The sequence below is a fragment of the Stegodyphus dumicola genome, chromosome 1 (genome assembly GCF_044657685.1).
Source record: "Stegodyphus dumicola isolate Sdum_Otavi_A_Nest chromosome 1, ASM4465768v1".
Classification (NCBI taxonomy): Eukaryota; Metazoa; Arthropoda; class Arachnida; order Araneae; family Eresidae; genus Stegodyphus; species Stegodyphus dumicola.
The window spans coordinates 40888375-40901404 of record NC_140768.1 but is presented as its reverse complement, the minus strand read 5'-3'; the positions used below and the strand labels follow the sequence as shown (position 1 = coordinate 40901404).

General features: G+C 34.5%; 1 protein-coding gene across 1 annotated transcript in view; it reads right to left on the bottom strand.

Annotated features, from left to right (window-relative positions):
* LOC118185228 (mitochondrial enolase superfamily member 1-like) overlaps window positions 1-13030 on the bottom strand; it is a 101235-nt gene that overhangs the window by 49475 nt on the left and 38730 nt on the right. The window contains exon 9 of the mRNA XM_035355056.2: window positions 9037-9071. Within this exon, the coding sequence (XP_035210947.1) occupies window positions 9037-9071 (35 nt within the window). The remainder of the gene's footprint in view (window positions 1-9036; window positions 9072-13030) is intronic.

The following is a 13030-nucleotide window of genomic DNA, read 5'->3' as shown; positions in this document are numbered from 1 at the left end:
TACATTATTAAACGTTTCTTTTGTTATCAATAATGTGCAAAGAGCGCAGAAACATTAAATTTTCTTGAGTAATCTACATAATAATTTAATAAAATAAAATACTTCCGGATATTTGCTAGCGTTCGAATTTTAAGCTCTAATATTTAAGGAAAGTATTTGTGTGTAACTGGTATGAGTGTGATGGAGTTTAGCAGACTCTTATAGAAAATTACACGATTCTTTAATACTTTCCATATGAACAGTTATTCAAAGATATGAACTTAAATTTTATTTAAAATAAAATAAACTTTCATTTTTACTTTTATTTCAATATAATGCAAGCACTGAGATGCATATGACATTTCTCTCGATAAATAAAAATGTCATCAAGGGATGTTTAATTTCCTAGGACTCCATATATGAGATTTATAGAATTTAGATGCCCATTTGATGCAGTCTAAAGCAGAAGAATGAATATTGTAGACAGGGGTACAGATTTTCTCTCGAAATCAGAGAGCTTTTTTACTAAACTATTTTTAAAAAGCATCAGTTTACTAAAATATCAGTTTACTAAAAATTTTTAGAAAACTGAATTCGTTTCAATGGAGGTATCCGGTTTTCAAATATGTTCTTGTATCTTTGATTATGATATCAAGACTTAAATTTCTCGTATAAATAAATTTTTTTATTAATATTAATATTATTATAATAAACTTTGCACAACTGAACCTTATAAGGTATTTCTCCCGCCTTCTTGGCAAGCCTTCGTGGTGTGCTGGTTTACACGCTGGGCGCGTATTCCAGAGTCCCGAGGTTCGATTCCCGAAGGCGTTGCTCATTTTTCATCTTGCTTGTTTCCAAAAAATACCTAATATCTATACAGTGGCGCTCGAACTAAAAGGGTGTTGGATGATGATTCTCCACACCCAGGATTTGGCGATTGGGTTTCCTAAAACGCCAGTCGCCCTTTAAAAGGGGAAGTATATAATGTATTTCTCCCGCCTTCTTGGCATGCCTTCGTGATGTGGTGGTCTGCACGCTGGGCGCGCATTCCAGAGTCTACGGTTCGATTTTCGGCGACGGCGTTGCTCATTTTTCTTCTTGCCTGCTTTCAAAAAATACCTAATGTCTCTACAACCTGAATTATTAATATTTACATATGGTTCATGATTTCCTCTTTTTTTCTATAAATGTTGAGCTTTCATTGTTTACCTTTTATCACATTTGTTGTAATCATGGAAACAGGAAGGATTGATGATTTTTACAAAAGATACCCTCCTTTATTTTAAAAGTAGAAAGCGTAGAATATGCCGAAGGCTTGAGAATTCTTCACTTTTGTACCTCTCTTAATCTCTCTTTCTTCAGTGCCACGTAGAGTTTACGGATCCAAATTTTATCAGATAAGAAGAGTAAATAAACCCCCCAGTTTAAAACATTTATGAAAACGGAAAAAATAGTAAGCTTCCTTACCGAAGATATTGTTGAAACTTAATCCGATTTCTTTTCCTAGGCTATTTGTACAATGAAAATTCTATTTCACATTTAATGTTGTATAGTAAAATGATTTAACTTTTAAACATTTTTTAAATATTTATAATATGGAACAGTACTGGACTGCATAACATCTAAGATTTAAGCTTTGAGCTTCAGAATTACCATACATCAGAAAAAAGCACCTAAGCAATATTTAACATTGTTAATTTTAAGCTTCATGTAATAAATCTACGGTATCAACTAAAACCTCGTACTAGATGGCAATGCAAATATTAAAGGAATGATATTGACATGTCCCATAGCGAAATTCACAGAAACCGAATTCTTTCATTTATGTGTCTCAAATTATTAGTCAGCCGTAATTGTTAGGAATTTCATTTGAAACTATTTTTCATTTGGAACTATAAGACTACTTTGCTATTTGGAACTACACTCATGTCCATAAATTAAGGATAATGCAAAATCAGGCAAAGGAAGAGTTAGAAGCAAAACAAATTTGACTTATTTGTAAAGCTTACTTATTAAACAAAAGGTAAAGAGCAAAAAAGATGCTATATGTTTGATATTATTAAAAAAAATTAGCGATTTTTTCTCCCTGGAGCAAATTACAAAAAAAAACCTATTTACAAAAAACCAATATTACATGGTTGGTATGATTGTTAATACATTGTATGTCTCCCAGACAATGCAATGCAGTCCGTACAACGCCTAGGCATGCTGAGTATCAAATTATCGATCTGGTCTTGGGGGATATTACACCACTCAAAAAGCAATGCTCTCCGAAGTTCCGGTAGACATGTAGGAGGAGGTTGACGAGCTACAACTCGTCGGCCAAGCATGTCCCACACGTGCTCTACTGGATTCAAGTCCGGTGAGAATGCTGGCCAGTCCATACGGGTGATATCCTCCGATTGAAGGCATTCGCTTACGATGTTTGCACGGTGAGGATGGGCGTTGTCATCCATAAACACAAATTGTGCGCCCATGGTACCCCGAAACAAACGTACATGTTTTTCCAGACTGACGTCCCGATAGATTTGGCTTGTCATGGTTCCAATTTGAACATGCAGGTCATTTCTGGAACCCAGAATAATTCCACCCCAAACGAGCACTCCTGCACCACCGTAACGGTGTCGTTCAATGATGTTTTCTTGGCGGTAACGGGTACCTAGAGCTCTCCATGTGAAAGTCCGGCGAGAATCAGACTGCGAGCTAAACCTGGACTCGTCGGAAAACATCACACAAGCCCACTGTTGCGGTGTCCACAATGCATGCTCTCTACTTCAGGCTAACCGCAGGCGACAGTGAGTTGCAGTAAGTGGAAACGCATCTGACAGGTCTACAAGCATATAGACCAATCTGCCCTAAGCGTCTGTACACGGTCTGCCTTGAAATTGTCGTACCAGTGGCTGAAAAGAGCTGACGAGACAGGTCTGAGGCTGTGCTCCTCCTGTTTCTTTTGGCAGTAACTGCCAAATACCGCTCCTCATTCGGCGTTGTAACTCTGGGGCGACCTGTGCTTTAACGTCTACTCACATTACTATCATCTCGGAATCGTTGCCAAAGCCTGGAGATGACACTCTGGGCAATTCCAAGTTCGTCTGATACTTCCAGTTGGGTACGCCCACATTCCAGACGGTCGATAATTCTATCACGTAAAAAAACCATCCAAATGCGTCCTTTGTGTCATAACTATTCGGTTATAGCACTGAAATGCTTATAAAGCGCCTGCGAACAATTTTACTTCTTTGCCTGTATTCCTTATATATCACTCTCTTACACTCTCGTCCTTGACGTACCATCGGTGTCATCTGGTTACTTCCTGAAATTTTCATATGATTCTTGAAGATGTGTGTAGTGATTTTACAGGTAATATATTTATTTTAGAGTTCGATTTCCGCGTGACTCCGAATTATCCTTAATTTATGGACATGAGTGTATAAGACAAACCAAATAATTCTGTATGAGATACGAAATGTATCGTGTTAGAAACATTAAAATTAGCAGCAAATAGCCATAAGCATCATCATTTGGATATATTATTTATTAAATATAATTTAAATTACAGCATTTGGGTAAATTACTAAAATTAAATTAAACCGATGATCACCGTTAACGACGCTGCTCTTCGGAAATTACGAATTAATGGTCACTAGAATTTATACAAATCATTCAAATAAAATTAAATCGAATGGAAACGGTTAAATTCAAGGTTGCTGGTCACTAGTAACCTGCAGATTGAAGGTTACTAGATTTGTAACTGAGCATATTAATACTTAACTTGTCATTGAGATGGAATCTATATATCTAAAGAAGAATGTCTGTGTGTTTGTTCGCGATTAACTCAATCGCTACTATAACTATCGTCACCAAACTTTCTACCATTCTTTTCTGGTCCTGAAAAAAGTCAACGTTTAGCTATTCCAAAAATAAAAATAGCTAAAATCAGAGATATTAATTAAAAACTCTGAAAACGCTAATTTTCACCTTCATTTTTCCGAGTGGCAACAGTCTCGCGCGCTGGAGATAAAAGTCTGCTTTATTTTGAGAAGTGTTGCCATAAGTTTTAGAATTTGTTAATAAAAAATTTCGAAGTTTAACAATCAAATAAACATACCATTGCCAAATATTGAATATGTTATTCCCGATTCCAAAAATTCGTGGGAAGCCATTTCGACTTTTTCCATCTTTGTACGACTTTAATCAGCCGAGATATTAATTAAAAACTTCGAAAACACTAATTTTTGCCATAATTTTTCCGGAGGCAACAGTCTCGCACGTTGGAGATAAAAATGCTTTATTCGGAAAAGTGTTTTACTGCTCGCTTTCAAATCGTAGAGTTTGTTAATCAAAAATTTGTAAGTTTTAAAACCTATATAAAAGAAAATGTCTGTTTGTGCGTTTCTTTTTTTGTTCTGGTTATTGATTTCTGATCAACTATGATCAATTTTTTTGCCACATTTAATTGACTAAAATTGAATATAGGTAAAATATTGGATGGAATAGCTTTTACGACCATTTGATTAGAAAGACGAAAATTATTAAAAACTGCTTACTATTTTTGCTGATATAATGAAAGATAATTAGTTTATTTGTCTATCGAAATTTTTTATGTGGGTTCCATATCGCATCAGACAGAAAAATGTATGAATATGAATGGTATTTTTTGCATCGTTATTAGAAAAAGATTACAGCTGTATCGTTCTCTCTGTTGTTAGATACATTACTCTGAATCTAACTTAACTGGTATCAGGTACTTCCGCTAGTATAGTATATTGAGATAGAAGTTAATTTTTAAATTAAACCGAAGAACACCGATGTCCGTCAAGGTAGTTGGTTACCAGTGACCTACCAGTGTCTACATTAAACTGTGGTGGCCAAGTGACCAAAGACCTACACCTCTCCGCACACTAATAATCAACTCACCGGTGTGAAGTGGTACTGTAAAGTAAGACAGATTTTAATAAAATTTGGTCATCAGTAACCTATGAGTTTATGTTCAATGGCAATCAACCTATACATTACCGGTATGAGGTGTTACAATAAATTTAGACAGATTTTTAAATTAAAATCCAGCGGAAGTACGCCAGTGCTTGTCAAATCTGTTGGTTGCCGATGAGCTGCAGGCAAATGGCAAAGGTGATCAACTTATAAGTCATGATATGCTGTGGTACAGTAAATTTAGAAACAGGTTTTTAACGTGCAGTGAATTTAAATAAATTTTCAAATTCAAATTAAACCAAACATCTTCTACAGCTTGCAGGTTGACATTTATTGGCAATTAGCATATTGGTTACAGTTTGATGGACTGCAATAAATTTAGATAGATTTTTAAAACAAACTTGCCCTATGGTATTCGTCGTCAATCCACACGTCACCGATGTGGATCAGTACGATAAATCCAGATAAATTGTTAAAATTCAATTAAGGGACACTAATGATCGTCAAACCTATAGTCACCAGTGATCGACAAGACCATTCAGCGCCAGTTCAGTGGTCACAGCTGGCTTATGGGTTGACAGCCATCAATGTGGGGTAACGCTTTAGCAACATTTGCCAAAGGAAGTGAAATCATGCAGCATAGCATAATGTTAGCCAAATACGAAGCTTGAAAAATTGATTCCGTTAAAGATTCATTACTCCTAAAACCTAAACTGAAAATAAATTTCTGAGAAGTATCTTTTGTCCTAAAAGTTTGGCATAAACATGTCGCCTAGATTTAGACAGATGCTTCACAGAGGTTTGAAAACTCTACCTTCGTTAGATGTACTACATATAATCAAGTAGAATGCATTATACACTTTCCTCACAGTATTACCGAAGCTTCGAAGTACACTTCATGCAAACCCAACTTTTCTTAAAAAATCTCCATATTTATTTGAGTCATTTTAAAAAACCTCCATCCACTGCGCATCTGATGAAATGATAAGGTATTATTTTTTCTAAATCAAACATAACTTCTTTTCTTATAAAAGCACTTCCAGCGAAAATGAGGAAAGCTCATATTTAGTCCAACATGGAAATTCCTACCAGAGGCAGAGCAGTAAAGTTACTGAAAGCTAATAGTTTGATCTGCGTTCGATATCAGGCGAACGGACTGACTGCATGACTGCATGGAAGTTTAGTACGATCCAGTTTTCCTTAGAAACTCCTCTACGAAAGCATCTCTCCCCTTAGGCAGATGCTCCTCGCGAGCTTTTCTATAATTAAATAAACCTAAATATACTATATTAAGATTGTAACTAACTTCACCTAACCATAAGCTCTCATACCTCCAAAGTTTTCTGTAGTATCTGCATTCTTAAGCAAAATAAATGTCGATGTTTATTTTGTAACTTGTCTAAATTTCAACAACAAACTTCTCTATATCATTAATTTTCTGTAGTAACTGTAGCAAAGAAAGAAAATGACTGCATTTAAGCATCGAATTTATCTCAAAGAAATAATAATATTTTATTTTACTTCACAGCGAGGATTTTTAAGTACAGCGAATCAATCTGATAAATCATTATGTGACTCTAATGTTATTTAAGTTCCCTTTCAATTCAATCTTTAGCCATAACAAAAGTGACAGAAATTTTGCATTTTTTTTCATTTGCATGCTTCTAAAAGTGAAATAAATTACCAAATAATTTTCAAGAATATTACTGGAATAAGAAGTAATAGTTTCTAGTATTATGAAAAGTTTTCAATTCATCATTAATTGAACTCGTTAAAAGTCGTTTAGACACATGTTGGCAAATGTCCTGAAAGGTATTGCTTTAATATGAGAGATATTCTTCCAAAAACCTTTGATCGCTCTTACTCTAGCTGTTGGATCCCCAAGACATCTCATAATCACGACACTTATTTCACATATCATAATTTTTCTTCTATTTCAAATTTTTAGACTGCATTTTTATTTGAGACTGTTTCTATTATTCCGTGTATTTTAAAATCTTGGTGAAGTGTCTGTGCTTTTATACCTAATTATTACTTTTGAACCAAAAAAAAGAAGGATACTTTTAATTAAACACTAGTTAACAATTATCGATTGTTTAAGAGGACTCATACACCTTAAAACCCATAAGATCTTCGAATGTGTGACTGTTGCAAGAATTGGGATAACTTATTTATTTTAAAAGAAATTACTTCCAACCTTTTATAGATGACAGCATAATATAGCTACTTTCTGAAATAGCAATCAAAACGTTTGTGTTGCCACAAATATTTTTATAATTTAATCCGCTTTATGACAAAATATTTCGTCAAGTTTCCACCTTGCACGCACAGTTTAAAACATTCTGTTGCATAATTTAATTCCATATTTAATATATAGCTTTTAAAACATTTGGAAACTAATGTGAACCTAAAATTTTAAGAATTTCATGTTACATTTTTATTTTATTTGGAGTTGAGTTTATAAAATGTATTTTATTAAAAAAATCTGTAATGTTTTCGCGCATAAATTTTTTTAATACTAAAATATTCATCAAATTTTTGGTTCAGTTAGAAAATAGTGTCCATATAAAGAATTCCATCAAGTTTCAAGTATGTACTATTAGCCATTTTTAATATATCATGCGCGCAAGGTAGAAACATGACGAAAACTTTTGTCACAAAGCGGATTAAATTACAAAAATATTTGTGGCAACACACATTTTCTGGTTACTAGTTTCTACAGCAGCCATATTATGTAGTCAGCTGTAAAAAGTTGGAAGTAATTGCTTTTAAAATAAATAAAATATCCCAATTCTTGTAACAGTCACATATTCGAAGATCATAAGGGGTTTAAGGTGAATGAGCCCCCTTGAAAAGAAATTCTAAAGCAGGAACCTTTTTCTGTGTGTGTGTGTGTGTGATTATGGCAAGGCCTCGAGGGCTATCTGCCTAAGGGGAGGAATGCCTTCGCGGAGGACTTTCTAAGGGGAACTGGCTCGTATGCACGTTACACATGGGAAAAACCACTTCTAAAGCAGGAAAGGTGCTAATTGCGCATTTCAAATGTGGGACAACTTTCAATACAGGAAATAAATTTTTCTCCTTAGTTTCTCTGGTTGAAATTCTGGCTAAACTTTCATTGTTTTCCTCATGTATAACCGCCGCCGAGCGGTAAAGTCGCTGAACACTGGTAGTTCGGTCCGAGGCTCAAATCCGGCGAACGGGTTGCGAATGTGTAACGTGTATACGAGCCAATTTTCCTTAGAAAGTCCTCTAGGAAGGCATCCTTCCCTTAGGTAGATAGCCCTCGAGGCTTTGACATAGTCACATAAATTAAAAAAACCTATCCTCATTTAGAATATAAACACGAGGAGCTGGTTTCCTTCAAAAATTCTTCTGCGAAGGCATTCCCTAGGCACATATCGATAGCTTGTCTCGCCATAATCCAGATAATCTAATTCGATCCCCTTAGAAATAATGCAGTTTACTGCAAAAATAAAATACTTGCTACTCGAAAATAAATGTGTATTTAATAAAAATAAATATTGGAATATTCGGGAACAAAGGATTAACTACAAATGACTATGTTTCATTTATTAATAGGTTTATTCTGGTTAATTAAGAAAACCAGAATGATATAAAACGTTAATTAGCTTCAAGAAATTATTCGGTCGGTGAAGCGTGAAATAAAATATTATTTTCGTGGAAGAAATGCTAGGAAAAATATCTAGCAATAAAGGTTTCATATCACAAGTCTTGCGAAATTCGTCAAATCATGTTACGTCAGGGAACTAATATTGTCTTATTTTTGTAAATGCTGCGAAATAACAGAGCGATCAGAAATTTCTTAGCCTCAGATTAATGAATGATAGCTAGCAAATGGAAGTTACTAAAAGGTAGGTGCTGCCATCTATCTACAAAACATGAAGTGCTGTAGATAAATGTGAAATTGGTTTGAAACATATTTCATCTTCAAGAAAAGCAGTTGAGTGTAAGATAAATATTAAATAAATGTAAATAAAATTTTGCTTTTGAATTTAAAGCGATATATCATTCCTCATACAATTTTCAGCACTTAATTCTTGAATAAACTATGTTTTTTATAATTATGAAGCACTTCTTAGAAAGGTAATTCAAACTTACGCAGTAAATCCTTCTTTTAATTTCTCTCTGCAGAGCTGCAAGGAAAGGCCTTAATTAGAAATTATTTATTACTAATAAAACATATCCACATAGTTAAGACATATGATAAGCAAAATTTTGATTAAATGGATATCTCTCGGTAGTTTAGTTTTAACAAGTGTTTCGTAGTCTACTCTACTCGGAAGTAATTAATAAAAACATAAGTATGCCTTATAGAAGGTTCCTTTCGGTTGTAAGAAGTAAATTTTCAAACTGTTAAGTGTCGTAAATAAATTACGCAAAGAAAACGTATAAGATTTGTAATTTCATATTTAAGCAACAATTTTTTTGTTATAATACTTATTAATTTATTTCACTAATGAGTAACTTTTGCTATTTCAATGAGTTTGAAATACGTTTTGATTTACATTGCTATTTTTTAATTAATTTATTTATTTAACTTATTACTTAATTTTTTCGCTTATTAAAATATTTTATAATAGCAGAATTGCATGTCACAGAAATTAAATCCCGTCCAATTCAAATACATACTACATTTACTACACTAATGTCCATAAATTAAGGATAATTCGGAGTCACGCGGAAACGAACTCTAAAATAAATATATCACCTGTAAAATCACTACACACATCTTCAAGAATCATATGCAAATTTCAGGAAGTAACAAGATGACACCGATGGTACGTCACAATGACGAGAGTGTATGACGAGAGTATATAAGGAATACAGGCAAAGAAGTAAAATTGTTCGCAGGCGCTTTATAAGCATTTCAGTGCAATAACCGAATAGTTATGACACAAAGGACGCATTTGCATGATTTTTTACGTAGTAGAATTATCGGCCGTCTGGAATGTGGGCGTACCCAACTGGAAGTATCAGATGAACTTGGAATTGCCCAGAGCGTCATCTCCAGGCTTTGGCAACGATTCCAAGATGATGGTAATGTGAGTAGACGTTAAAGCACAGGTCGCCCCAGAGTTACAACGCCGAATGAGGACCGGTATTTGGCAGTTACTGCCAAAAGAAACAGGCGGAGTACAGCCTCAGACCCGTCTCGTCAGATCTCTTCAGCCACTGGTACGACAATTTCGAGGCAGACCGTGTACAGACGCTTAGGGCAGATTGGTTTATATGCTCGTAGACCTGTCAGATGCGTTTCACTTACTGCAACTCACTGTCGCCTGCGGTTAGCCTGGAGTAGAGAGCATGCATTGTGGACACCGCAACAGTGGGCTTGTGTGATGTTTTCCGACGAGTCCAGGTTTAACTTGCATCTGATTCTCGTCGGACTTTCATATGGAGAGCTCCAGGTACCCATTACCACCGAGAAAACATCATTGAACGACACCGTTACGGTGGTGCAGGAGTGCTCGTTTGGGATGGAATTATTCTGGGTTCTAGAACTGACCTGCATGTTCAAATTGGAACTATGACAAGCCAAATCTATCGGGACGTCATTCTGGAACAGCATGTACGTTTGTTTCGGGGCGCCCTGGGCGCACAATTTGTGTTTATGGATGACAACGCCCGTCCTCACCGTGCAAACATCGTAAGCGAATGCCTTCAATCGGAGGATATCACCCGTATGGACTGGCCAGCATTCTCACCGGACTTGAATCCAGGAGAGCACGTGTGGAACATGCTTGGCCGACGAGTTGCAGCCCGTCAACCTCCTCCTACATGTCTACCGGAACTTCGGAGAGCATTGCTTTTTGAGTGGTGTAATATCCCCCAAGACCAGATCGATAATTTGTTACTCAGCATGCCTAGGCATTGTACGGACTGTATTGCATCGTCTAGGAGACATACAATGTATTAACAATCATACAAACAACGTAATTTTTTTTTTTTTTTTTTTTTTTTTTTTTTTTTTTTTTTTTTTTGTAAATAGGGTTTTTGTTTTTTGTAATTTGCTCCAGGGAGAAAAAATCGCTAATTTTTTTAATAATATCAAACATATAGAATCTTTTTTTGCTCTTTACCTTTTGTTTAATAAATAAGCTTTACAAATAAGTCAAATTTATTTTGCTTCTAACTCTTCCTTTGCCTGATTTTGCATTATCCTTAATTTATGGACATGAGTGTATTTTACACATCTCCAGGCTTTGCTATGTAATCAATGGATCGACGACTCATGAAAACGGAGATTCTAAATGCTGTAAATGGTAATTTGCACTTGACTAATGTATGAGAATTTAATTAGAACGCGTAGTCGCTATAATCTACTTCCTTAGCAACACGAAATTAAAGGTGTGTAGCACCAGCACTTAACTAGAATCTTGCAAATGATTATGCACCTAAGCATTCACATCGATATTTTAATCGTCATCGAAGTCGTTCAGCGAGTTAAAATCGCTTGGACTCGAACCTGGGCCTCACGAATACATGTCTTCGTTATGTAGTGGTAGCACACTCGGTGCGTATTCGACAGGGCCAGATTCGAGGCAAAATCCGTTTCGAGACTAATAACCCTAATGGACTAACCCCCCTTTGGGCTAAAAAGTAATAGCACAGTAATATATAAAATAAATATATAAAATACTGCACTACTTCTAATAATGTATGTAATTTTAAGCTATAAATTATAAAGTATTTATTTTATTTAAAATTCATTATCAACGAAAGTCCTACTGAAAACGTACATGAACCAGAAGATTTCTTATCCATATCTAGCACTAATTCTACTACACTACATTTTGTTCTCCTACATGATTAATATAGCGAGGCTTTATATTGTCGTTCTTTCAATCTTTTGGCACACACCTTTTTAATTTATGATTTATTTTTATTTCCTCCTTTTGCTCTTTCTTGCAGTTTAAAGACAGCCTTCTTACATTAATATTTAAATAACGTAACTGCATATAATTAGTTTTCGTATATAAAGTCCTTGCCTTCTTGTAATCACTAATTTAACAACTCGTGCCTTATAATGTCGCATAACATTCTTGACATCAACGAAACGTATTTTCGCAATTTCCTAATACATGAGCTTTTTGCTATAATTATGCATATTTACCAGACAGTTTATAAGATTATAATTGCATTTTATGACATATTCACGCAAAAGCAAGTTATTACGAACTCAAATGCCAATATTCCTATTTGTTAATAAATGGGATTACTCATATCGTAACTCCTTGTTTTGAACATGTCTTTTGGTTTCCCCATTCCTCAAGCAAATTATCTTAATCTCATTTAAGATGGTTGTTTCCGTTCAGGGCACTCCAGGAGTCGTAAGGCACTTTGACGAACTAGATTAAAGTTGCAATTACCGTAGAAGTCTGCTAGCTTTTGGAGGAAAGCGATCGATATAATCTTCATCGGTTGACAACAATCACGTTTTGTAGAGACATTTTCAGAAAACTGAAGATTTAAAAAAAAAAAATCTGATGTGTACACCACATGACTTCCTTGTATTGGAATATTAAATTATACGCATTTTTTCTTGCATTTCATTTAAACTTATTTGGATTGAATTAAATCTACTTCGCCGACAGCGCATAAACCACAATAGAATAAATGCATTCTTTAAAATTCACTCTAGTATTTGTTTACCATAGCGACACTCTGGCGCTAGATTCACTTAACAGTATTAATGATAATATAACAGTTAACTTATATAATAATTATATAACGGAAACTAAGTTAAACGTTATATAATCCAATAATTATATAACAGTTAACGTATATATTTCGTTCATATTATAACTCATAATGCACAAAATTTATATCATTTAAAGAATAGAATTATCTAATCGTTGCCACATGTTCTATTCAAATACTATAATAAAGCTAGAATAATGTATAAAAGAAATTAAGCAAACAAAACAAAAAAGAAACAGTTTTTCACAGACGATTGAGTATTTCTCATTCAATTAATTCAGTTCTCACTTCGCGAGAAGGCAAAAATACATAAAAACTCAAAATATCTCTATTAAAAATTACGAAGTAAATCTCAAACACTTATTTCCACGAAAAAATTCCAGAAAGAATT